The 26,314-nt window shown below is 34.8% G+C and overlaps 1 protein-coding gene across 2 annotated transcripts in view; it reads left to right on the top strand.

The window, feature by feature from the left end:
• The window catches only part of LOC117329598 (protein HID1-like), a 37,675-nt gene extending 13,373 nt beyond the window's left edge, over positions 1-24,302 (top strand). Inside the window, exons 12-22 of one of the 2 annotated variants that reach the window (XR_004533237.1) lie at positions 11,984-12,135; positions 12,972-13,050; positions 13,542-13,603; positions 14,103-14,205; positions 14,457-14,684; positions 15,576-15,766; positions 15,966-16,085; positions 16,254-16,345; positions 18,153-18,311; positions 19,979-23,563; positions 23,699-24,302. Coding sequence is in view for 1 of the 2 variants with exons in the window: in XM_033887616.1 (XP_033743507.1) it covers positions 11,984-12,135; positions 12,972-13,050; positions 13,542-13,603; positions 14,103-14,205; positions 14,457-14,684; positions 15,576-15,766; positions 15,966-16,085; positions 16,254-16,345; positions 18,153-18,311; positions 19,979-20,042 (1,250 nt within the window). In the remaining variant the exon portion in view is untranslated. Of the gene's footprint in view, positions 1-11,983; positions 12,136-12,971; positions 13,051-13,541; positions 13,604-14,102; positions 14,206-14,456; positions 14,685-15,575; positions 15,767-15,965; positions 16,086-16,253; positions 16,346-18,152; positions 18,312-19,978 lie in introns of both variants that reach the window. The other variant, XM_033887616.1, reaches the window with a different exon arrangement.
• The last annotated feature ends 2,012 nt before the right edge of the window (positions 24,303-26,314 follow it).

The following is a 26,314-nucleotide window of genomic DNA, read 5'->3' as shown; positions in this document are numbered from 1 at the left end:
AGACTATAATTCTTGTCACAACACTTCCCTCATTATAGGATTTTAAAAAGTGGGCAAATGGAGATACAGCCGATCAATTGTAAGTTCGCCCCACCGTGACTAATGACTGACCAGTGTTTTCTCTTGTTCACACGTACATAAATGTACATGAATGGAAGCCGCAATATTAAGTGACGGTGAACTCATAAAATTAGTCTTTTCCATAGCAGGAATCTGATGCTACTCTGCATTTCATTTTTATCATGACCGGACTACATAATTGAAAAGAAATTATTGATTTTTTAAAATAACTTAGTACGTGCATGTATCGTTTTTGATTGAAAATGCTAAGCCTAGTACGTGATTTTACAGTTGAAAAGTAAGAGGGTATGTTTGTGATCTGACTACACTTGTGTACTATGGTTTATAAATACTTCAATTCAGCTAGAAATTTTCGTCTTCATCTTAAATTCGCCCTATCTTCAATGGGCGAACATTAAACGGGGGCGAAAATTACCAGGTATACAGTAGTCTAAAGTAGGACACTATTGCGACAGAATTTATTTCTTGTGTTTTGAAGGGTGACTACCTACATTATAACAGGGGAAAAGTCTACCAAAATAGGCCTGTTGGAAAATGTCTTTTAGGCCTTTTGAGAAATAAAGAAAATAAGAGAAAATCATGTTTTAACCTTCGAAGTGTAATATCTACCTTTTATTTAATGATGGATATGAATAATTAACAGTATAGTAAGACCTAAGACACAGCACTTTTTTCAACTGGGATATTGGATCAGATAAACATTAATATAAAATCATTCTTAACTTGATGATAATTGCTTTTATTGTCTATTAAATGTAGAAACTAGCATTAACAAATCTATAACAAAATGAGTTTATATTGTGCTAGAAATATGGCATTGAACTTTCATTATAGGACTGATTGTTCATGCACACACAAAAGTAATTTTGAGCATCATATTTTACCAAATTTGCTGATATGGTGCTATTTTTGTCAGTATTGAACAGCATACCAATTTCCAAAACCTGTAATCTAAAAAAACAGCAAGCAAATACTCCAAAACTTTTTGTGTCCATTTATTTATGTGCATTGCATATTTGAAATACTTATTTTGTTAAGGTCAGTTACATTTTATGCAATTTTGCCAGAAAAGTATAACAAAAATGGGTAAGTTCAGGATTCAGAATAACAGAAATCTTTGTTTCTGGAACAAATTTTATCTGAATTTCTGAGGACCTTACCTGAAAAGTCATAGTAAAATGGATATTTTATATAATAGATTTAAAATTCAACATTTGTACAAATTCATAATTTTATTCAAAATTATGTACACTAGTGTACCCTGTACTATTGGCCATAATGACAGGAAAGAAAATATTTCTTTGCTAAAACCAAGAGGTATTATTTTAACCTTAATTCCCATTACTCATATAAGGACCGTATTATTCTGGCAATCCATGCCAAAATATTTAGCACCAAGATAAAAAACAAAATGTAAATACCCATTTTTGTTGTTCAGAATGATAAACTTACCCCATAGGCATTTTTAACAGTTTGGTCAAAATACGAGAAGGGGTATTGACCAAACTGTGGTCAAATTTATACGAGAAGGGGTATTGACCAAACTGACTTCTTTCATGATTTCCAGATATCTTACCAGGTAATTATAAGCAAAATGCTTATAGCACTTTTAGGAGAAATGCAAAGAAAATGGTTTCATGAGCTTTTCAGCTTTAGCCTTTCATATTATTAAAATACAAGTTGTATAAATTGGGAAATGATTACAATACTGTTCGGTAATAATACAATAATCTTTATTTACTGTTAAAAATGTTTAACATTTGCAACATCATGCAGCTCTATTATAATACAGCTTGTATTTCAACAAACATATTAAGCAATAACTATAACCAACAATAACTAAAATTTCATGCAGAAGTAACTTACTAGTAAGAGCTACTCAGAATTAATTAAATCAAAATGACATCAAATTATTAGAAATAGTTAATGAACAAAAAATGGCAAGCTCCATAAAGTATCAGACATTAAACACTATTAAAGCTACACAGTAAAAGCAAGAACAGAAAAATAAACTAAGCAAATAATCAGCACATGTAGAAAATAACAGAATGCAAATACAGAAAGATTGTAACTAATAACTAATGATGGTTATTAATAATAGCTACACAAATTAATTATAAACCTCATATCAAAATACAACAGGTTAAAAACTTAGTAAAGGTAAGCTATATAAATCATCACAAACCTTATAACACTATAAAATAACTATACAATGAAAACCAGTACAGAAGGTTAAAATAAGTAAATAATCAGCACATTCCAAAAACAACTTAAAAAGCAAATTAAAAAATAATTCAGAAACTGGCATGAAAAACAAAACATACAATGGCAAATAGGGTCGTCCAAGACATGGAGCATTCTTCTGGAGATACTATAATTATCAGCCTCTCTGATATCATTAGGAGGTACTATAATTATCAGCCTTTATCCTGCAACTGCCACCGCATTGTCGGAATACACCCACCGTATATATTTTTGCTGTATACGGCAGTGACGGAAAACAGCTGTATTTTGGAATCTTAGCACGTGCGTCAGTTCGACTGACCTACTTCAAAGTGAAACTACGTTTAAAAGGCGAACATATTTCTGTCATTTTTGACACCGTTTCACTTCAAAATGATTATTTTTGATGATTATTTTTATGACTGTTGCAGGATAAATAGAATACATGGTCAGTGTCTTAAAATATAAGCTGTATTTTTGGCTCGGGACAGAAAGACAAAAGTGGCTCGCCAAGGCTCGCCACTTTCGTCTTTCTTTACCCTCGCCAAAATACAGCTTATATTTTAAGACACTGACCATGTATTCTCTATCTCTGATATCATTAGGAGGTACTATAATTATCAGCCTCTCTGATATCATTAGGATATACTATAATTATCAGCCTCTCTGATATCATTAGGAGATACTATAATTATCAGCCTCTCTGATATCATTAGGAGATCCTATAATTTTCAGCCTGATATCATTGGGAGATACTATAGTTATCAGCCTCTCTGATATCGTTAGGAGATACTATAATTATCAGCCTCTCTGATATCATTAGGAGATACTATAATTATCAGCCTCTCTGATATCATTAGGAGATACTGTTATTATCAGCCTCTCTGATATCATTAGGAGATACTATAATTATCAGCCTCTCTGATATCATTAGGAGGTACTATAATTATCAGCCTCTCTGATATCATTAGGAGATACTATAATTATCAGCCTCTCTGATATCATTAGGAGATACTATAATTATCAGCCTCTCTGATATCATTAGGAGATACTATAATTATCAGCCTCTCTGATATCGTTAGGAGATGCTATAATTATCAGCCTGATATCATTAGTAGATACTCTAATTATCAGCCTCTCTGATATCATTAGGAGGTACTATAATTATCAGCCTCTCTGATATCATTAGGAGATACTATAATTATCAGCCTCTCTTATATCATTAGGCGATACTATAATTATCAGCCTCTCTGATATCATTAGGAGGTACTATAATTATCAGCCTCTCTGATATCATAAGGAGATATAGAGGTTCCCCAACGAGTGGAGATTGTTTATCATTAGGTCATCTGACCCGTCCGCCATCCGTAAACTTTTCACATTTCAATCTTCTTCTCAAGTTCCACCAGTGGGATTAAGCTGAAACTTGCCAGGAATGATCCTGAGATGGTCCTGACCAAGTGTTGTTATTTTCCGGGTCGGTCCGAAATCCAAGATGGCCACCATAGCCGCCATTTTGAAAACACATTTTAAACTTCTTCTCAAGTTCCACCAGTGCTGTTGGGCTGAAACTTGCCAGAAATGATCCTGAGATGATCCCGACCAAGTGTTGTTATTTTTCAGGTCGGTCCGAATTCCAAGATGGCCGCCATAGCCGCCATCTTGAAAAACACATTTTAAACTTCTTCTCCAGTTCCACCGGTGCTATAAAGCTGAAACTTGCCAGGAATGATCCTGAGATGGTCCTGACCAAGTGTTGTTATTTTTCGGGTCGGTCCGAAATCCAAGATGGCTGTCATAGCCGCCATTTTGAAAACACATTTTAAACTTCTTCTCAAGTTCCAACAGTGCTGTTGGGCTGAAACTTGCCAGAAATGATCCTGAGATGATCCCGACCAAGTGTTGTTATTTTTCAGGTCGGTCCGAATTCCAAGATGGCCGCCATAGCCGCCATCTTGAAAAACACATTTTAAACTTCTTCTCAAGTTCCAACAGTGCTATTGAGCTGAAACTTGCCTGAAATGATCCTGATATGATCCCGACCAAGTGTTGTTATTTTTTGGGTCGGTCCGAAATCCAAGATGGCCGCCATAGCCGCCATCTTATAAAAAACATTTTAAACTTCTTCTCAAGTTCCACTAGTGCTGTTGGGCTGAACCTTGCCTGAAATGATCCTGATATGATCCTGACCAAGTGTTGTTATTTTTTGGGTCGGTCCGAAATCCAAGATGGCCGCCATAGCCGCCATCTTATAAAAAACATTTTAAACTTCTTCTCAAGTTCCACTAGTGCTGTTGGGCTGAACCTTGCCTGAAATGATCCTGATATGATCCTGACCAAGTGTTGTTATTCTTTAGATTGGTCTGAAATCCAAGATGGCCGCCATATCCGCCATCTTGAAAAACACATTTAAACTTCTTCTCCAGTTCCATTGGTGCCATTGAGCTGGCAATGGGTGAGGATGTTAAGAAAGGAGGGCCAACATAGTGTTGTTATTTTTTCGGCCTCGTAAAATCTTTGACATGGCAGCCATGGCGGCCATTTTGTAACATGATTGCGCAATCATGGTTTTCCTGAACAATGCCTATTTCAAACTTCTTCTCAAATTCCACCGGTGGGATTCAGCTCTAACTTACCAGAAATTATTCTTAGATGGTCCAGACCAAGTGTTGTTATTTATTGGGTTGGTCAGAAATCCAAGATGGCCACCATGGCCAACAGTGCTACTATATACATGCTACAGAGAATGCATACTACAATAATATAAGGGTTTTAATTTAGAGTCAGATGACCGTTAAGGCCCCTGGGCCTCTTGTTTTTATCCAACTCGAGTTAGTTAATTTTCTAATTTTGAAAAGACACAAGCTTTAGGGAGTGTCTTTTCAAAATTAGAAAATTAACTAACAAGAGTTGGATAAAAATGATAAACAATCGTCACGAGTAGGGGAACTTGTTTATCCCATAACTTCTTTACTTACAAATGTAAGCATGTCAAGTTCAAATTCTCCCAACGTAGCAACTAAATTCCGTGAACCAAATCACTACGGGACAAAATATAGGTCGTTATGAACGAAAGCTGATCATCTATTTTAGATGCACGACTCATATCTTCTGTACTATATTTGTAAATGATATTATTTTACAAAACGAAATATAACTTTGAAAGTCCTTGTATCTGTGTAATTTATTAATAGGTAACTTGTTAAATAACTCCGCTCAAAATATTCGAAGACGACACCGTCATCGTGAAATTTAGTAACGTCACCGCTGAATATTAGACTAATCATTGTCAGATTCAATTATCGGTCCTTTCCTGGATTTCGTAGGTATGCTATTACTGGTTATTGTGATGTTAAATGTTCATTCTGAGATTTATTCATTCAAGACATCGTGCATTTCAACAAATATTTCGGAAACCGAGCTAGAGTGTTGAGCAATAATATAGGCCTGACAGTTATGTAGACCTAGTTACGTTTGTCAGTGTGTTTACACGAAATCTTGTCAGTTTACTGAAATGAGACAAATGTTCCAAGATGATTTTTAAATTTTTGTGTTTGGGATAAATATATTCGTAATAAAGGTAAGTGGAATGATAAGAATACTTGTGTTTATTCGTTGATTTTTTTTTCTGTTCCGTACCGAATGACACCCAACTTAAAAAGGGAAGCTGCCTAACAGTTACGTTAGATGGTGCGACCGTTTCATTCAAATGACTACTATTTAGAGGCAGCGATTTAACCATTTTGTATTACATTTGTTCATTATTTTGATAATTCATTCATTGCTATCGGGATCCACTGCATATCTAGAATCAAGGGGGGGGGGGGGGGGGGGGGGGGGGTCAGTTTTAATTCGCTACTCGTAGGCCTATAATCAATGCAATATCTCGCTTCCGTCGTCTATTTTACCATCAAATTATATTTCGTACGACTCAAACCCCAGATTAATCGACATTTCCATGACACCCGGGGACCCCTCTCACCCAGTTTAATATGCTAATGTTGAGCACCAAAAAATCTTTGAAGACAGACGGCAAAAAAAAAAGAAAAGATAAGTGAGAGTAGTAAAAATAGTCCGTGGTCAAAGGCCAGAGGTTAGCCAATCAGATTCCTTGGAGGTCACAAATGACCAATCGGAGGCTTAGAAAGTGGTTACACACTGCGGTGTGTAAACAAAAACAATAACACACTGCTACGAATTTTATCACGTGCCATATCAGTTGTGAAACAAGCGTGGTTATGGAATAAACTATAATTATCAGCCTCTCTGATATCATTAGGAGATACTATAATTATCAGCCTCTCTGATATCATTAGGAGATACTATAATTATCAGCCTCTCTGATATCATTAGGAGATACTATAATTATCAGCCTCTCTGATATCATTGGGAGGTACTATAATTATCAGCCCCTCTGATATCATTAGGAGGTACTATAATTATCAACCTCTCTGATATCATTAGGCGATACTATAATTATCAGCCCCTCTGATATCATTAGGAGATACTATAATTATCAGCCTGATATCATTGAGAGATACTATAATTATCAACCTCTCTGATATCGTTAGGAGATACTGTTATTATCAGCCCCTCTGATATCATTAGGAGATACTATAATTATCAGCCTGATATCATTGGGAGATACTATAATTATCAGCCCCTCTGATATCATTAGGAGATACTGTTATTATCAGCCTCTCTGATATCATTAGGAGGTACTATAATTATCAACCTCTCTGATATCATTAGGAGATACTATAATTATCAGCCTGATATCATTGGGAGATACTATAATTATCAGCCCCTCTGATATCATTAGGAGATACTATAATTATCAGCCTGATATCATTGGGAGATACTATAATTATCAACCTCTCTGATATCATTAGGAGGTACTATAATTATCAACCTCTCTGATATCATTAGGAGATACTATAATTATCAGCCTGATATCATTAGTAGATACTATAATTATCAGCCTCTCTGATATCGTTAGGAGATACTATAATTATCAGCCTCTCTGATATCGTTAGGAGATACTATAATTATCAGCCTGATATCATTAGGAGATACTATAATTATCAGCCTCTCTGATGTCATTAGGAGATACAATAATTATCAGCCTCTCTGATATCATTAGGAGATACTATAATTATCAACCTCTCTGATGTCATTAGGAGATACAATAATTATCAGCCTCTCTGATGTCATTAGGAGATACAATAATTATCAGCCTCTCTGATATCATTAGGAGATACTATAATTATCAACCTCTCTGATATCATTAGGAGATACAATAATTATCAGCCTCTCTGATATCATTAGGAGATACAATAATTATCAGCCTGATATCATTAGGAGATACAATAATTATCAGCCTGATATCATTAGGAGATACAATAATTATCAGCCTGATATCATTAGGAGATACAATAATTATCAGCCTGATATCATTAGGAGATACAATAATTATCAGCCTCTCTGATATCATTAGTAGATACTATAATTATCAACCTCTCTGATATCATTAGTAGATACTATAATTATCAACCTCTCTGATATCATTAGTAGATACTATAATTATCAACCTCTCTGATATCATTAGGAGATACAATAATTATCAGCCTGATATCATTAGGAGATACAATAATTATCAGCCTGATATCATTAGGAGATACAATAATTATCAGCCTCTCTGATATCATTAGGAGATACTATAATTATCAACCTCTCTGATATCATTAGGAGATACTATAATTATCAGCCTCTCTGATATCATTAGGAGATACTATAATTATCAGCCTCCCTGATATCATTAGGAGATACTATAATTATCAGCCTCTCTGATATCATTAGGAGATACTATAATTATCAGCCTCTCTGATATCATTAGGAGATACTATAATTATCAGCCTCTCTGATATCATTGGGAGGTACTATAATTATCAGCCTCTCTGATATCATTAGGAGATACAATAATTATCAGCCTCTCTGATATCGTTAGGAGATACAATAATTATCAGCCTCTCTGATATCATTAGGAGATACAATAATTATCAGCCTCTCTGATATCATTAGGAGATACAATAATTATCAGCCTCTCTGATATCATTAGGAGATACAATAATTATCAGCCTCTCTGATATCATTAGGAGATACTATAATTATCAGCCTCTGATATCGTTAGGAGATACTATAATTATCAGCCTCTCTGATATCATTAGGAGATACTATAATTATCAGCCTCTCTGATATCATTAGGAGATACAATAATTATCAGCCTCTGATATCATTAGGAGATACTATAATTATCAGCCTCTCTGATATCGTTAGGAGATACTATAATTATCAGCCTGATATCATTAGGAGATACTATAATTATCAGCCTCTCTGATATCATAAGGAGATACTATAATTATCAGCCTCTCTGATATCATTAGGAGATACAATAATTATCAGCCTCTGATATCATTAGGAGATACTATAATTATCAGCCTCTCTGATATCATTAGGAGATACTATAATTATCAGCCTCTCTGATATCATTAGGAGATACAATAATTATCAGCCTCTGATATCATTAGGAGATACTATAATTATCAGCCTCTCTGATATCATAAGGAGATACTATAATTATCAGCCTCTCTGATATCATTAGGAGATACAATAATTATCAGCCTCTGATATCATTAGGAGATACTATAATTATCAGCCTCTCTGATATCATTAGGAGATACTATAATTATCAGCCTCTCTGATATCGTTAGGAGATACTATAATTATCAGCCTGATATCATTAGGAGATACTATAATTATCAGCCTGATATCATTGGGAGATACTATAATTATCAGCCTCTCTGATATCATTAGGAGATACAATAATTATCAGCCTCTGATATCATTAGGAGATACTATAATTATCAGCCTCTCTGATATCGTTAGGAGATACTATAATTATCAGCCTCTCTGATATCATTAGGAGATACTATAATTATCAGCCTCTCTGATATCATTAGGAGGTACTATAATTATCAGCCTCTCTGATATCATAAGGAGATACTATAATTATCAGCCTCTCTGATATCATTAGGAGATACTATAATTATCAGCCTCTCTGATATCATTAGGAGATACAATAATTATCAGCCTCTCTGATATCATTAGGCGATACTATAATTATCAGCCTCTCTGATATCATTAGGAGGTACTATAATTATCAGCCTCCCTGATATCATTAGGAGATACTATAATTATCAGCCTCTCTGATATCATTAGGAGATATTATAATTATCAGCCTCTCTGATATCATTAGGAGATTGTGCCATACCTAGGTGGCTTTGTTCTTGAAGGATTATAGACCAAACTTGTAGTGCTTACTCTAGGTACACTGGCTTGTTTACCATGCCTGGAATTATAATTAGAAACTTTATAATTAATTAGATCAGACAAGATTAATCAAGGACTTATATACCTAAGGTCCATAACTGGGGTAGTATAATCTTCAGTAATAAACATGAACGCCCTTTCCTGTATTTTTTCCATTTTGTTGGCTGTAGGAATGTCAAGCTAAAGGGCAATAGTTAGCTTGATGATATAAAACATTAATATATAATATGTGTGCCTTCATGTTTGGTTAAAAATTTGCCTAAGCAAGTTGTCTGGAGGATTTTTACAAGTCTCTGATACATGTTCATCTGATTTTAACATACTATCATACCAGTAAACAGACACTCTCCTTACACTTCACAGTGTAGTGATATTGATATTACAACTATTTAATGTTTCTGTTAGTATTTATTTTACCGTGGCAAATCAATTAATAGCTTATAAAGTATGGACTTGGGAACGGTTCCAAATTAAAAGGTTAATAAATTTCATTGCATAAAAGCAAAACCTCTTATTAAGAAAATTGAATACATGCACCATATTATAATGCTTTTATACTCAGCTAGTATTAATATTAATGATCATTATATTTATATATTTTATATTGTCTTAAAAAATGCAATAAAGGCCAATATGTTCAATATTTGAACGCTATTTAGCAGTATTCATGGTGCATTATTACTTTGATGCAAAACTTCCTATTGATTTTATGCTTAATCTGTATTATACACAGACTGGTATTGCAATATAGGCATTTACCCCATATCCAGTATTGTTCAAAAAATTAAATATTACACTTCAAAGTTGGTTCAGTAAGCAATTTTTCTTATTTTCTTGACCCAAATAAGGGAGTAATTACTGTACAACTATTACTGTACAAATACTATACAACTATTACTGTACAACTGTTACAGTACAATTACTATACAACTATTACTGTACAATTACTATACAACTATTACTGTACAATTACTATACAACTATTACCGTACAAATACTATACAACTATTACTGTACAACTGTTACTGTTCAATTACTATACAACTATTACTGTACAATTACTATACAACTGTTACTGTACAATTACTATACAATTATTACTGTACAATTACTATACAATACTGTTACTGTACGATTACTATACAACTATTACTGTACAATTACTATACAACTGTTACTGTACAATTATTGTACAACTGTTACAGTACAATTACTATACAACTATTACTGTACGATTACTCCCCAACTTTTATAAACTAGTTACATATGATATGTATTTGTCAGTGATATTGTTTTGTATAACTTTTCAGCGTTGTCTGGTAAGAGCCTATCTTGTGATCACATTTACCAGTTTGAAGACATATTGAATGGGTGCAGTGTTGTGTACTAATGTGTGTCATATCTGTCTGGTTTCCTTTTAGTAAAAACATTGAATCTGTAATGAGACTTTTAAAATACTGCATTTTACTACTGAATCCAGAGTTTATATAAAAAAGTAATAAAAGATTGTGAATTGCTCTTTTATTTAACAAAATTAAGTAAATGTTTGGAGGAAGATGTGAAGATTTCAACACAGCAAAATTGACTGGAACAATTTTTTTCTATGTGAAAGTTTCATGGGATATTCCAAGAAAATGTGATACAAGATTGCTCTTCAGTATGACAAGTGCTGGTAATTGTAACATTTTTCTTTGATTGACGAGGTTTACAGTAGAATACTAGTACTATGACAGAGCAGTTAGTCATCCTGCTTGGTCCTCTTGGTAGTTGGATGGTTTTCACATTTATTTAAATATTTCTGCCCAAGATAACTCGGTCCTAACTGGTTACAATCATACACAGGACTTATACTCCCAGTCCCTTAACCTTCTTTGGTAGTTGTGTTCATATTACAATTTTCCCGGCACTTTTTATCTACAGTATGTTGACTTCCTTAATTACTAGGTTAAGGTTTACCTCTTTATTCACTTTTATATCAATAATAAGTGACCTCTGTAGTGAAAAGATAACATGAATTAAGTGTTGTTTAAGTGTTGTGCTGGGTAATATATTGACATTTAAGTTATGTTTTTTAAGAAATGAAGGTATAATGAACGAATTACATTGAAAACTGTGTTATTTAATTGACACAAACCTCATCACAGAATTGAGCTACATTACCCATTTATTGGAGAAGTAACTACAATACAACAGGGGACAGTATAGACCAAGTGATGTTATATGGTTTGTAAATATGGTTTGTAAATCAGACACATTCCAGAAATTATAATTTCCCTATTTCTAATCTCAGCTCGTGTTGGATTGATGCATATTGGTGTGTTCATCCTGCTACTTCTGAGTGGGGAGAGGAACTTTGGGGTGCGACTAAACAAACCTTACACTGTACGAGTGCCGATGGATATTCCGGTGTTTACAGGGACACATGCTGACTTTCTCATCATTGTAAGTATATACCCAACATACCTATTATCTCTGTGCTTGTCCTTATCTAAATGAGATTATAATGATTGTTACATACCATGTATAATGATATGTTGAGCCTGGTCTTTTAATGGAATTTTGTACCATTATCAGATGACTTCTTACACAAATTCAGTGATTATTATTGTTTTGATGGAGGGTATAAGAAATAATTTTTCACTTTCCAAATTTAGTTATTTCAAAGTGATTTCCAGTTTAAAATGTGATGCACCTACATTTTAAAAAGGACAGAGACAGCTATGTGTGTGGATAGTTTGCAGCAGTACTGCCTTGTGTAGTTGAGGATGTAGTTTTGTATTATGTAGTTAACTATGTAGTTTTATTATGGTGTACATTACCTGCCCTCATGACATGTGTGATAGCTGTGATAACAGGCTTACTAATGAGTTGTTAATAAAGTAGGTGATGTGGGCCTGTCTGATCCTGATGGTAGTAACAAAGGATCACTGTTACACTTTTATATGTAATTCTGGTGATATCTGTATTAAGTAACCTCATCGTGACATGCATCATTTACCTGTAAACATATAAACAGCTAGTTTTGTTCAAATTCTTCTAAAGAAGCCAGAGCTGAAGCTGACTTGATTAAATTAGAAGGATTTGAACAGATCTAGCTATTTATTATATATACCATATATATATATATTTTTTTTTAAGACAGAAGTTATGGCTCAAGATCTAGATCTACTTATGAAAGCTGACAAAGACAGATGATGTATCTTGTTATAAAATTATAACCAACAGCCTCGTTACAGTATTTAACCTGTGTAAATCCATTGTTCTGGCTTGTATTTCAGGTTTTCCATAAAATCATCACAACTGGCCACCAAAGACTGCAGCCTCTATTTGATTGTCTACTTACCATCATTGTAAATGGTATGTGTATGCTTTGATAACAGTTGTGCTATTTTATTATGAATGATTTAATAAATATTTACACCATAGCCTCACACCATCTAGGTCTACACCTGATCAGACTTCGGTGTTATCATCCATGGTTTAAAGTCGAAGGTCACACTTGGCCATGTTTGAAATTAAAAAAATATATACGATAATGTGTACACAATATCTCATGAACCCATGGACAGAATTTATCAATTCTTTTTCATATTTACACAGCAACATCACAGTATGAAATTCTATGTACAGCTGATTAGATATCGGTGGTAATGGGTCAAGGTTAAAGGCCAAAGGTCACACTTTATTGATGAGAGGGGATAGGGGTATACAGTGTATCTTTGTGATTGCCTGCTCACTTTGCATTTATTTAGAAATATATTCAAATGAAAGAAGTTTATTCTGTGTTAGATTTGGGAAAATGAAACAGATTGTTGCTACTGGAGCTTAATGAAGATTTACTATTTCAGTGTCACCATATCTAAAAACATTGTCAATGGTTGCCAGTACCAAGCTTCTACACTTACTGGAGGTAAGACTTTAACATTCTTTGTACCTCTCACAAAGAAATTGACAGGTATTCCAAATCAGGTTGTCTATTTTTCTGTAGGCAAAAAAATATCTTTATTGATCTATTCTTACAGTTTTTATCCATTTTTTGTTATTTCTTGCGTTTTTACAAGTTTGACATCAAAACGCTAAAATTTACACTCGTGTAGATAACCCACTATACAGTTGGAGAAGTTAGACATATTTATATGATATCAAATAGCAAAAACGGACATCTTCTTCAGGAATTTCAAGATTTTATAAGAAAGAACGAATAGCAGTGCAACACCAACATTCTAAATGACTTTACATGCTACATTTTATACAGCAAATTGAGTTTGATTGTCACCAAATTTCAAACAACAGCATTAAATTATGAGTGCCTTATAATATTTACACTCTAGTGGAGTACTACAGTATGAGTGTACTTACTATGTGTACAGTGTTTAAGTAATGATTGTAACATTTTACTGTTTTGACAGGCCTTCAGCACCCCATGGTTCCTGTATGCTAGTCCTACAAACCACCATCTTGTTTTCTTCCTTCTGGAGGTCTTCAATAACATCATACAGTACCAATTTGATGGTGAGTTCTCTATGAAGAGGAAAACCATGCTGTGTTTATTTTCAAAAAGTAAATTTCATAAAAATTAACTCATTCAGGAATGAGCTACAATCATTAATAGGAAAACATCATAATAGATTGGATTCATTTTCAGGAAAGGACAATTAAGAATGCAGACTTGTCTCCAAGCAAATTATTCCATAAGATAAAACATTGTTCTGGATACATTATTAAAATCCTTTCATCAATAAGTTTGTTTCTGTTTTGGACAGGAAACAGTAATTTGGTGTACACCATTATTCGTAAGAGGAATGTGTTCCATCAGCTTGCCAACCTGCCCACCGAACACTCGGCCATAGCTAAGGCTCTCACAAAAAGGGGCAAGAAATTCACCCAGCTGACCCCGGACACAAAGGAAGAGCTGCCCCTGATGGAGGGCTCCATACCTGCTACAGAGGCGGAGCCAGGCACTCTGAAAACCTCCCTAGCTGCCACACCTCGTATGTAGGATCAGCTTATCTAACCTCAGTATTAGATGTGTGGTCAATGTCACAAGCAAGTCGAATCACACATTTAATTCTTACACTCTTTATTGGATTAGACCTAATTCCAGTTATTTTTTCACCATAAATAGTTTCTGTATATTTATAATTTTTTTTTTTTTTTTGATATACAGAAAATAAGAGCAACAGGTAACCTTAATTGAAGATTCACATTTAATCAAAATGAAGACTAAATTCATGTTTTATAACTAAAGAGTCTTTCTGGAGGAAGAATACCTGTTCGGGTAAAGTTTTGGTTTTGTAAATATTGGCCTTTACCCATTGACACATAGCTGTGTATGCAAGGGAGACAACTCCTTGTAAAATGCTGCTGTGTGGTTATCTTAAACACTCTAGAGTTACTTGTTGGATATTGACCGGATATAATCCTGTAGGTATAGACTAGAGTTACTTGTTGGATATTGACCGGATATATAGAGGATATCTAACAGTGTCTTCAGTAATACCAAATATATTTCACAAGTGGGGCTAATATTTTGATATTTTTCACGAGTACGCAGCACGAGTGAACAATATCAAAATAATAGCCACACGAGTGAAATATATTTGGTATTACTGAAGACACTGTTAGATATTCTGTTTATTACATTTTTTATCAACGAAAAACCTACCCCGTATGCTAACTAGGCCTACAGCGAAAATTTGTTAGCAAAAAAAGTAGTTCCCCCTGTCTAGGTGCTGACATATATGTCGGGCTTTCTGATTGGTCAATCATTTTGGTATTTCCTAATCATTAATTTGATTGGTCAAATCAGCAAAAGTGATATTTTTCACTAGAATGAATAATTTTTGATATTTCACTGGTAAAAATGTAATAAAATCCTGTAGGTATAGACAAGATGACAGAGAGAGCAGCCCCTGATGAATGTAATGCTGACCCCACCTTGAAGGAGCTGGCAAAGTCAAGTGGAACACACAATGTCCAGCCTCCTAATGAGATCCAGGACCCCACCGACGGGGAGACAGAGAAAGGGGCTGAAGGCAGTAATGAACCCAAGGCCACAAAGACCAAAAGCTTGGTCAGTGTTCTGTTGTTGATTGAAACTATTTGTATATTTGATTTCTAGCTTGAATATTTATCTAATCTACTAAACACAGTGTATTTACATAGCACCACGGATTCTGTAAAACAAAAACATATATTAAGTACATTTGAGTTGGTATCCTAGCTGCTACAGCCATCAAAATAAGTTCTAAGAAAAAAAATTGATTTTACAGCCCAGTACCCCAACAAGTCCCACCCACTCCACGGCAGGCTCAGATGCTGGGGCACGTACCCCCATGGTAAGGACATCCTCCACTACCAGCCCGGGGGCCTGGGTAGCCACACCTGACTGGGTAAGTATTATCTCAGAGACATGTGTATTTTGATAAGATAGCAACACAATGAGGACCAAATATAGGTTTATATAACTTTTAGTGCAATGAACAACCACCCATTCTTATCTTTGTTGGCATTGAAACACTCTTGGCTGTAGTAATGGAGAATTTGTTTTTTTTGTGTAGGTGATGTCATGGAAACAGAAATTACCTCTACAGACTATAATGAGGATGTTACAGGTGTTGGTCCCACAGGTAGAGAAGATCTGCATAGACAAGTAAGTACATATAGGTACACCTGTATTTATACTTATCAAGAGTTAGGAATATGGGTAGATAATATCTGTATAAATAAGTAATTATTGATATAAACATTTCCAGTACATAACTTTACTGGACATACTTGCCAACTTTCTCCATTCAGTCAGGAGTTTCACGATTTCAGGCTCCCTGACATGTCTCCCAATCATATTGATAAAAAATAGGGTATTCTCCCAATTTTAGTGAATCTGTCTTGATAACCCAATATGGAGCCCCTATTTATCTTGTTAGTTTCTCCTAGGCCTATGAGAGGCATATATGTGGGGCATTGGTCAGTTAATGACCTGCTCACAGACCATAACAAAATTTGAACACTTCACTTACTGCAAGGGTGACAGTACCCGATAAATAAACAATTAATTAAAACCAATTAAGCTGAGGACGCATGGTGATGGTTTCGTAGCAGGTGAATCATGGTTGATTAAAAGCTTGTATATGGGTTCGGTCAGAGAAAGTGAAAATAACACTGGCAATGTTATCAACAGAGTATCTAATGTGACAGATTATTTATTGAAATGCTACCTACATTTAAACATTGGGTGATCTTTAAATAATTACGGAAACAAATAAATTCCCAATAGCGACCATTTAAACCAAAGGCCTGGCTGCCGGTAATCATGTCATGTCAATCACCAAAGTAGCAATTTGCCGGGACCTCATTTGGCAGAAATAAACTTTCCAAATTAACATTTTGAAAGACAAAAACATGTACACAAATACAAACTTTCTTTAGCTTAATACTGTCATTTTAAAACTAAGAAATTAAGCCTCAGTCCCCACCTACCAATCACTGAGTATGCCAACTACGCCTAGTACAGCCCTTTATTTTTTTAAATCAGCAGAAACATTTAAAACTTAATAAAGAAATTATATAGTACTCCAGATATATATTGGAGCATTTTAGACATTTTATTTTTAAGTTTACTGATAAAAAGCTTGCTGGTGTATGATATTCTGATAATTTGCATTCACTCACGACAGACATGAAGTATCTTAATTAGTTTACAACATACTTTTTATAACATATCTAAGTAATAATTTTAGTCATATATGACAGCTTAATTGGTGAGTTATGATAAATAATTCTCAGAAATAAAATAATTTTGTATATATATTTTTTGTTACTGGCTGCTTTATATAATTTACTTTCCAAACTTGAATAAATAAGTCTTTTTTTTGTTTAAGTTAGGGAGGGAAGTGTTGGGGCAGGGAAGTTATTTTCCTGTAGCAAATTATCGCCCCTTAGTTTTGTCTGGTCAAAAATGTAACTCACTCACTTTGAGATTTCCAAAATGTTGGCAGGTATGTTTCCATGATATTAATATTTCCAGTACATACAGTTTTCGTGATATTGACATTTTCAGTACATACAGTACATACAGTTTTCGTGATAAAGCTGTATTGACATTTCCAGTACATACAGTTTTCGTGATATTGACATTTCTAGTACATACAGTTTCCTTGATATTAGCATTTTCGTTACACACAGTTTCCCTGATGTTAATATTTCTAGTGCATACACTTTCCATGATATTAACATTTTCAGTATACAAACACTGTCCATGCTATTAACATTTCTAGTTCATACACTTTTCAAATTTAGAATTTCCTTAGTTTCATGGTGTTGTTTATCTCTGTTTAGTTTATTCAGAGTGCATTATACTATAAATTAATGAAAAATGTTTCAGATAAGCCTGTGTGAAATGTCCTTGTCACTGATAGCTAACATAATTATACCAATGTGCCTGTTTTTCTCTATTACAGAGGTCTGACGGATGAGAGCGAGATCCTGAAGTTCCTCCAGCATGGTACATTGGTGGGCCTTCTACCTGTACCACATCCCATACTTATCCGAAAGTACCAGGCAAACAGTGGCACCACCATGTGGTTCCGTACATACCTGTGGGGTGTCATATATCTTAGGTAAGTAATCACCAAATTCTATACCTCACCGTGGGGCGTCATATATATACCTTAGGTAAGTAATCACCAAATTCTATACCTCACCGTGGGGCATCATATATATATCTAGGTAAGTAATCACTAAATTCTATACCTCACCGTGGGGCGTCGTATATCTCAGGTAAGTAATCACCAAATTCTATACCTCACCGTAGGGTGTCGTTTATCTTGGGTAAGTAATCACCAAATTCTATACCTCACCGTGGGGCATCATATATATATATCTAGGTAAGTAATCACCAAATTCTATACCTCACCGTGGGGCGTCGTATATCTCAGGTAAGTAATCACCAAATTCTATACCTCACCGTAGGGTGTCGTTTATCTTGGGTAAGTAATCACCAAATTCTATACCTCACCATGGGGCGTCGCATATCTTGGGTAAGTAATCACCAAATTCTATACCTCACCGTGGGGCGTCATATATCTTAGGTAAGTAATCACCAAATTCTTTACCTCACCGTGGGGCGTCATGTATCTTGGGTAAGTAATCACCAAATTCTTTACTTCACCGTGGGGCGTCATGTATCTTGGGTAAGTAATCACCAAATTCTATACCTCACCATGGCCATGGGCGTCATTTATCTTAGGTACATTATTACCAAATTCTATACCTCACCCTTCACTGTCTATGGAAGACAAAAACCAACAAAATAAAGCAATATAATTCTGTTGTGTGTTTGCCATCCTTTGCTGTGTGTTCTGTATCAAATGCACTCTCAGAACAACCTTGGCTTCATTTATCACCAGTTGGACCAGAGTTGTTTGATTTTGAAATAATGACGGACCTAGTGATTTTATGTTTGGATGAGCCTTGGCTAAGGCTTTCTTAATATCTGCAGGTCCGTCAAGATTTATGCCTGAAATGTTACAATTAAGAAATGGACAAACCAGTTTGTCTGCTTAACAGGCCCCTGGTCATCGAGATGTGTACAAACACCAAAGTGATCCTGTGTTCCACTATTAATTTTTTATTACATAGTTCATTTGATTTCCTTAACTATACACGTAGGCTGTATTTTGAACTATTGCACGGCTAAAATGACTATTGCACGACCACATGCAAACTATTGAACACCTATGACGCTTTGGAATTTGGTCACGTGCGAACTATTGAACACCTGTGACGTTTCGGAATTTCATCCTTCCCTTTCAAACGTCTAAGTCAACTCAGATGTCAACACTGCCCACGACAGTCATGGTGACTTCTAGGCCTACAGGAAAGTTGAGATGGCAGTTATTATAACTGTGTTTTAGTGATTATGTAGTATAACAAGTGTATCATGGGTGTCTGTGGAATAGTCCAGAATATTTGACCCTCGGTACTGGTAATTGACCGATGTTATATTGCACGAGGCTGATTACCAGTACCTCGTGTCAAATATTCTGGACTATTGCACAGACACCCATGATTTACACTTGTATCGGTATAATATAAGATAACTAGCGATACATTTTAAACAGACCTCCTGCTATCAATTATAGAGGGTAGAGTTCCCTGTCTGAGGATGTATATGCTACACTTTGCTTATTCCTCATTAACAAATAATAAGAAGGTCTGAGTATTGGTATTAAAGGTATTACCAGATTGCTATGTTAGTTAACATTTAAGCAATCTTGTTTTCCAGGAATGTGGACCCACCAGTGTGGTACGACACAAATGTGAAGTTGTTTGAAATCCAGAGAGTTTGAGATTCCACACCACCAAACACCAACAAGACATCCTTTATCTACGGAATTCATCTTCCCATGCAGAATTTGAGAAAATCTCAAAAAATGATTAGTGCCCCTCTAGAAATTATTATTGTTACCTTTTTTGCCCTTTCATAGGCACTTCTTGTAAGCTATATTGGATGTGAATATCAACTGAGAAAAGGACACATTCTATATGTACAATCATCCACGATGCTCCATGCATGTTGTCTTAACACCTGGAGTATCGAGGATGATGTATGATGTACAACTAAAACATCATCACTGATATATACCTTTTTATCAATATATTGATAGCACTGAAAAAGTTTCTTATCCAGTGTCCTTCTTCGTAATTGACCAGATTACTGGCATTTTCAGCCAGAAAATGTATCTGACAAGTTTTACTGGTACTACAATGTAGTTAAGCTCAAAGTCAGTCAACTTTCCTGAGAAAATAGAACTCTGTCAGTAGTAGACAATGGTAATTGATATCCAACGTCTATTAGGGATAGCTTTAAATTCATTGTTAAACAATGTACTCCGATATTTGCAATGTAAATTCAAATGGCCAATGTCCATGGATTTGATAATTTGAAGCCAAAAAAAAAATATCAAAATTTAACAATGTAACACTTCATCTTGTTTTATAATGATTTTTAGGCAGGAGCGATAAGGCAAACAAATTTGAATGTACTCAGTATAGGATTATTTATCTTTGGTTAGAAAGGAAGGGTTTACAAATATATCTCTGGTACAGAAAACTGGTTTGGGAAGAGTATAAAAACATATCTGGTACAGAAAACTGGCATGGGAAAAGTATATTATATATCTCTGGTACAGAAAACTGGTTTGGGAAGGGTATAAAAACATATCTGGTACAGAAAACTGGTTTGGGAAGGGCTTCATTGTTCTCATCAATGATGAGCATTATTAAAGCAGATCTGTGAAGCAGAGAAAATCTACGCAAGGGTATACATTTGTATAACATAATCAGATCCATGGGATCGTTTGTAAATCTATAAAGAATTTCCATAAATCAAAGATCATGTTTATATGGTTAATTGATGTGTATAATTTCCACAAGAACATACGCAGATGTTTCTACATATATATATTTATCCTAACTTGTGTATAATATGCCTTTAACATTGGTTGCTGTATGTACTCAAGCACTGTTTATTGATCTGTGATTAAGATAGGGATTGAAGCAATAGATGTTGGACCATTACCGAAAATGTTACTCTTGACCAATATACTCTGCTAACATTTAGTCTTCTGGTCTCACAAAACACATATTGACCTGTGTCACACTCATCAACTGTATACCCTCTGTGGATATTATTTCATATGTGAGAGGACAAGTATCAAAATCAGAAAACTATGACTACAGCAAGTATGTGTTTAGAATTTATCACAACTAGTACTGAAAATGTTTCAAAACGCAAGAGAGTTGTCTTTCTTGGGATCTATTTCCTCATTAGACATGGCCACACGCAGATATATAATGTACATCATTGTCTTCATTATTTTTGATGTCTTATAGTAATACTAATTACTTAAATAATTCAGGAGTAATGAAAAATAATGAATTTCCAAATATAGATCCATAAGTGATATTTTTTGGGGGAAAAAAAACTGAAATGAATTTGGATGTACATGTACATTTGTAATTTAAACTGTATATCTACAATGTAGATGATATATGTTTGACTTGCAGGTAGAGTGTATAATGTTGTCAACTGTATCCCACTATACATACATGTACAAGGCCATTTAAAAGTATTCCTCGATTGAACTGACAAGTAGATCGGCAATATTTCAGTATCTTTGCACTGTACATCCATCAATAAGTGATATGTTATCAGTGGCATTAGACCTAGATAGGGTTGTGGTAATAACAAGGACGTGTTGGTTAAGTCATTTCTTCTGTCTTCATCGTGTTTTCTGTTTCATATTGTAATCATTATTTTTATGTATGAGATTTGTAATCTGTTGGAGTGGAGATGGGGTAAGATTCTACTCTCATAGTCGGGCGTTGGAGGATGTGTATTAAGGAGCATCATGTTTTCAAGTTAATTGAAGGGGTGATAAAATAATAGGTAGTACTAAAGTCTAGCTGTTCACAAACTAATGGTTAACAAAGCCATATTGTTGTTAATGGAGACATTATTTTTCAGTGTATTTTTCGGTGTATTTTTAAAACAAAAAATGATTTAATACATTCATTCTAATTAGGTCACCTAGCATCACTACATGGCTGGGAAATTCAGAATAGTTCTACTCCCTATTGAATGTTAGGCAGTAACAACTGTGGGTAATACGAATACAAGTACTGTTTCAAAGTTACTTGTTAATAACTAACCTATTACATGTTATAACACCGTCACCATACCTATTACATGTTATAACACCGTCATCATTTCCATTGTCTCAGATTTCATTTACTGATACAGTGTATATATTTTGTTCCATTTCTTACCTTCTGTGGATTTTTCTGCTAACAAAACTGTGTTAATTAATCAATTTAAATGTATTTAAAGAGACAGTTCTGAATTGTAACTCTTTCCTACAATCACATACAGAATTCTTTGAACAAATACACCGTGTATATGTATATCTTATCTTTTTTGATCCCTCGAAACTATTTGAATTCGAAGACACCTGTTAAGTAAATTGTATACGGAAGGTTGTGATTTGAGGGCTATTATTGGTGTCCTGAATCCACCAAGTAAGATACAGGGAATAACATACAGTCTACTTGCATCAACATGACTTTAACCTTTCTCACTCACTGTACAGACAATTAGCTACAGGTGTATCATGTTCCTACATTCCAATTCTCTCCCTTGGATCATGTGTAGTGTAATTGTTCCAGCTGTGGGGATCTGTTTTGGACATAATATTTATATCTTAGTGTTGTATCTGTGGAGTATTTATCTCATTATTTGCTTCTGTTTGTTCTTTTTTCTTTATTTTCTTAACAATTCTTGTGTTAATTTTGAGCTTTCTTTTTAACTTTTTTAAATGCTCTACATTTTTACTATACTGTTGTTGATGTTTTGAAAGCTTTATTAGAGATATATTGTAGAATTTTTTGTTCATTAGAAACAATATCATAGATTTATTTATGTTTCATTTTTTATGAAATCCAGGTAAAGTATTTTACCTATCATTGTTGATTTGCTTGGATGTTATGCTGACTATGACAAGAAGTTGTGTTATAACTTATATGATGTATATACAGTAGTCATGTTGAATTTATAGTTATACCGTTTACTCCATAGAAAGCATACACATAAGGTATTTGTTTATCCTAAACTACCCTGTATCACAGACATTGATGTGAAATAACTTACCCAAATGTCACTCTGATAGGAAATTTATAGCCTGACTATCAAATGTTAAATTTTTTAATTCTTAAGTAAAATTATTCATAAATTAGAAAGTTCTTTCTCATCTAATCACATAAGTGATAGTCACAAATAGAAAACAGGCTTATCTGGCTGTCATCATCACAGGTGTGCAATGTTTTACCTGGATGTGATCATCACAGGTGTGCAATGTTTTACCTTGATGTGATCATCACAGGTCGACAATGTTTTACCTGGATGTGAACATCACAGGTGTGCAATGTCTGAATGTGATCATCACAGGTGTGCAATGTTTTACCTGGATGTGATCATAACAGGTGTGCAATGTTTTACCTGGATGTGATCATAACAGGTGTGCAATGTTTTACCTGGATGTGATCATCATGCAATGTTTTACCTGGCTGTCATCATCATCACAGGTGTGCAATGTTTTACCTGGATGTGATCATCACGGATGTGAAATGTTTTACCTGAATGTGATCATCACAAGTGTGCAATGTTTTACCTGGAAGTGATCATCACAGGTGGGCAATGTTTTACCTGAATATGATCATCACAGGTGGACAATGTTTTACCTGAATGTGATCATCACAGGTGGGCAATGCTTTACCTGGATGTGACATCACAGGTGGACAATGCTTTACCTGGATGTGATTAAGGTAGATGATGTTTTAGCTGGATGCAAGAATCACAGAAATGAATGCTCAAACTGGCATGTATATATTAGTATGTTATATATCACATGTAGTCTGTTATCTACTTTGGACATGGTGCAATCAACAGTAAATGTGATTGTATTGAGGGATTATAAAGTTTATTTATCTTGGTGAAACTGTTATGTTGTACAATGTATGTGTTATGTACAGTAAACAATGCTGCAAAGACACCACTTTCTGTTGTTTGTTAACAAAGGCACAACATGTCGGGTGGATTTAGTGTTTAATCTCATGTAAACAATGACACAACATATCTGGTGGATTTTGTGTTTAATCTCGTGTAAACAATGTCACAACATGTCTGGTAGATTTAGTGTTTAATCTCGTGTAAACAATGGTAGATTTAGTGTTTAATCTCGTGTAAACAATGGTAGATTTAGTGTTTAATCTCGTGTAAACAATGACACAACATGTCGGGTGGATTTAGTGATTAATTTCTTGTAAACAATGACACAACATATCTGGTGGATTTAGTGTTTAATCTCGTGTACACTATGACACAACATGTTTGGTGGATTTAGTGTTTAATCTCGTGTAAACAATGACACAGCATGTCTGGTGGATTTAGTGTTTAATCTCGTGTAAACAATGACACAACATGTCTGGTGGATTTAGTGTTTGATCTCGATGTAAACAATGACACAACATGTCTGGTGGATTTAGTGTTTAATCTCGTGTAAACAATGACACAACATGTCGGGTGGATTTAGTGTTTAATCTCGTGTAAACAATGACACAACATGTCTGGTGGATTTAGTGTTTAATCTCGTGTAAACAATGACACAACATGTCTGGTGGATTTAGTGTTTAATCTCGTGTAAACAATGACACAACATGTCTGGTGGATTTAGTGTTTGATCTCGATGTAAACAATGACACAACATGTCGGGTGGATTTAGTGTTTAATCTCGTGTAAACAATGACACAACATGTCTGGTGGATTTAGTGTTTGATCTCGTGTAAACAATGACACAACATGTCGGGTGGATTTAGTGTTTAATCTCGTGTAAACAATGACACAACATGTCTGGTGGATTTAGTGTTTGATCTCGATGTAAACAATGACACAACATGGCGGGTGGATTTAGTGTTTGATCTCGTGTAAACAATGACACAACATGTCTGGTGGATTTAGTGTTTGATCTCGATGTAAACAATGACACAACATGTCGGGTGGATTTAGTGTTTAATCTCGTGTAAACAATGACACAACATGTCTGGTGGATTTAGTGTTTAATCTCGTGTAAACAATGTCACAACATGTCGGGTGGATTTAGTGTTTAATCTCCTGTAAACAATGCCACATGTCTGGTGGATTTAGCGTTTAATCTCTTGAGGATTGAAACTCTCTGTTCTCTTCACAAGGACATTCAAAAGGAAGTACAGTTAGTGAGCGATCCTTTGATACAGACATTTTGATATGTCTAAGGATGCTGTCATTCTCAATTTCAATCTCCATAGTTGACTACTTTGTAACGAGAGCGCTAGTCAGCGAGTACTCTTATATGCGATCTCTGTCATATCAGAAAAACTACACCCGGATTTATATGTTCTACCCACACATTCCGATGACTAGTGTATGTCAGTCGTGTTGCATACTAAACATTTATTCTCCTAATTGATTAGAACTGGTGTCCGCTTGCCATATCGGGAGTGATCGCGCAGAAAATTATCAAGCTTACGGGGTCGGAAGGAGAGAAAACCAAAGCTAATTTTGAGAAATTGATTTAAAAACTTCTAACGTCGTCAATGTTATATCCGTTATACTTCTCCAATGTCGACAAGTCACAATAATATAATTTAACAGCGCATGGAACCGTTAAGAATACGATACTGCCGAGTGTAGGAGATTTGACAATTAGTAGCCACACGCCGTGCTATCGTTATGAAGAACGGACGCAGATAAGGCAGACGCTATGTGAGGACGGACGATTGTGGACCAATGTTCTCAATGTATGGACTCAATGATTGTTGGTCGGGAGATTTAAACGGGAGAGTAGAAGTATTCGCTACCTGGATCAATGTTATCAGGCGGGTAGCGCCACAAACAGGTGTACTCGATTGATTCTAGGCGAGTTCCCGTTTATCACGTACAGCAATGTACGCCATGTAATGTAGTAGTCTTAGGGTAGCTGGTCATTTTCAACATCATCATTTCAACGTCAAAGTACTTGTAGGATAC

Source organism: Pecten maximus, chromosome 1, assembly GCF_902652985.1.
Source record: "Pecten maximus chromosome 1, xPecMax1.1, whole genome shotgun sequence".
NCBI classification, from domain to species: Eukaryota; Metazoa; Mollusca; class Bivalvia; order Pectinida; family Pectinidae; genus Pecten; species Pecten maximus.
The sequence above is the reverse complement of the archived record's forward strand: the minus strand, read 5'-3'. Positions and strand labels throughout refer to the sequence as shown.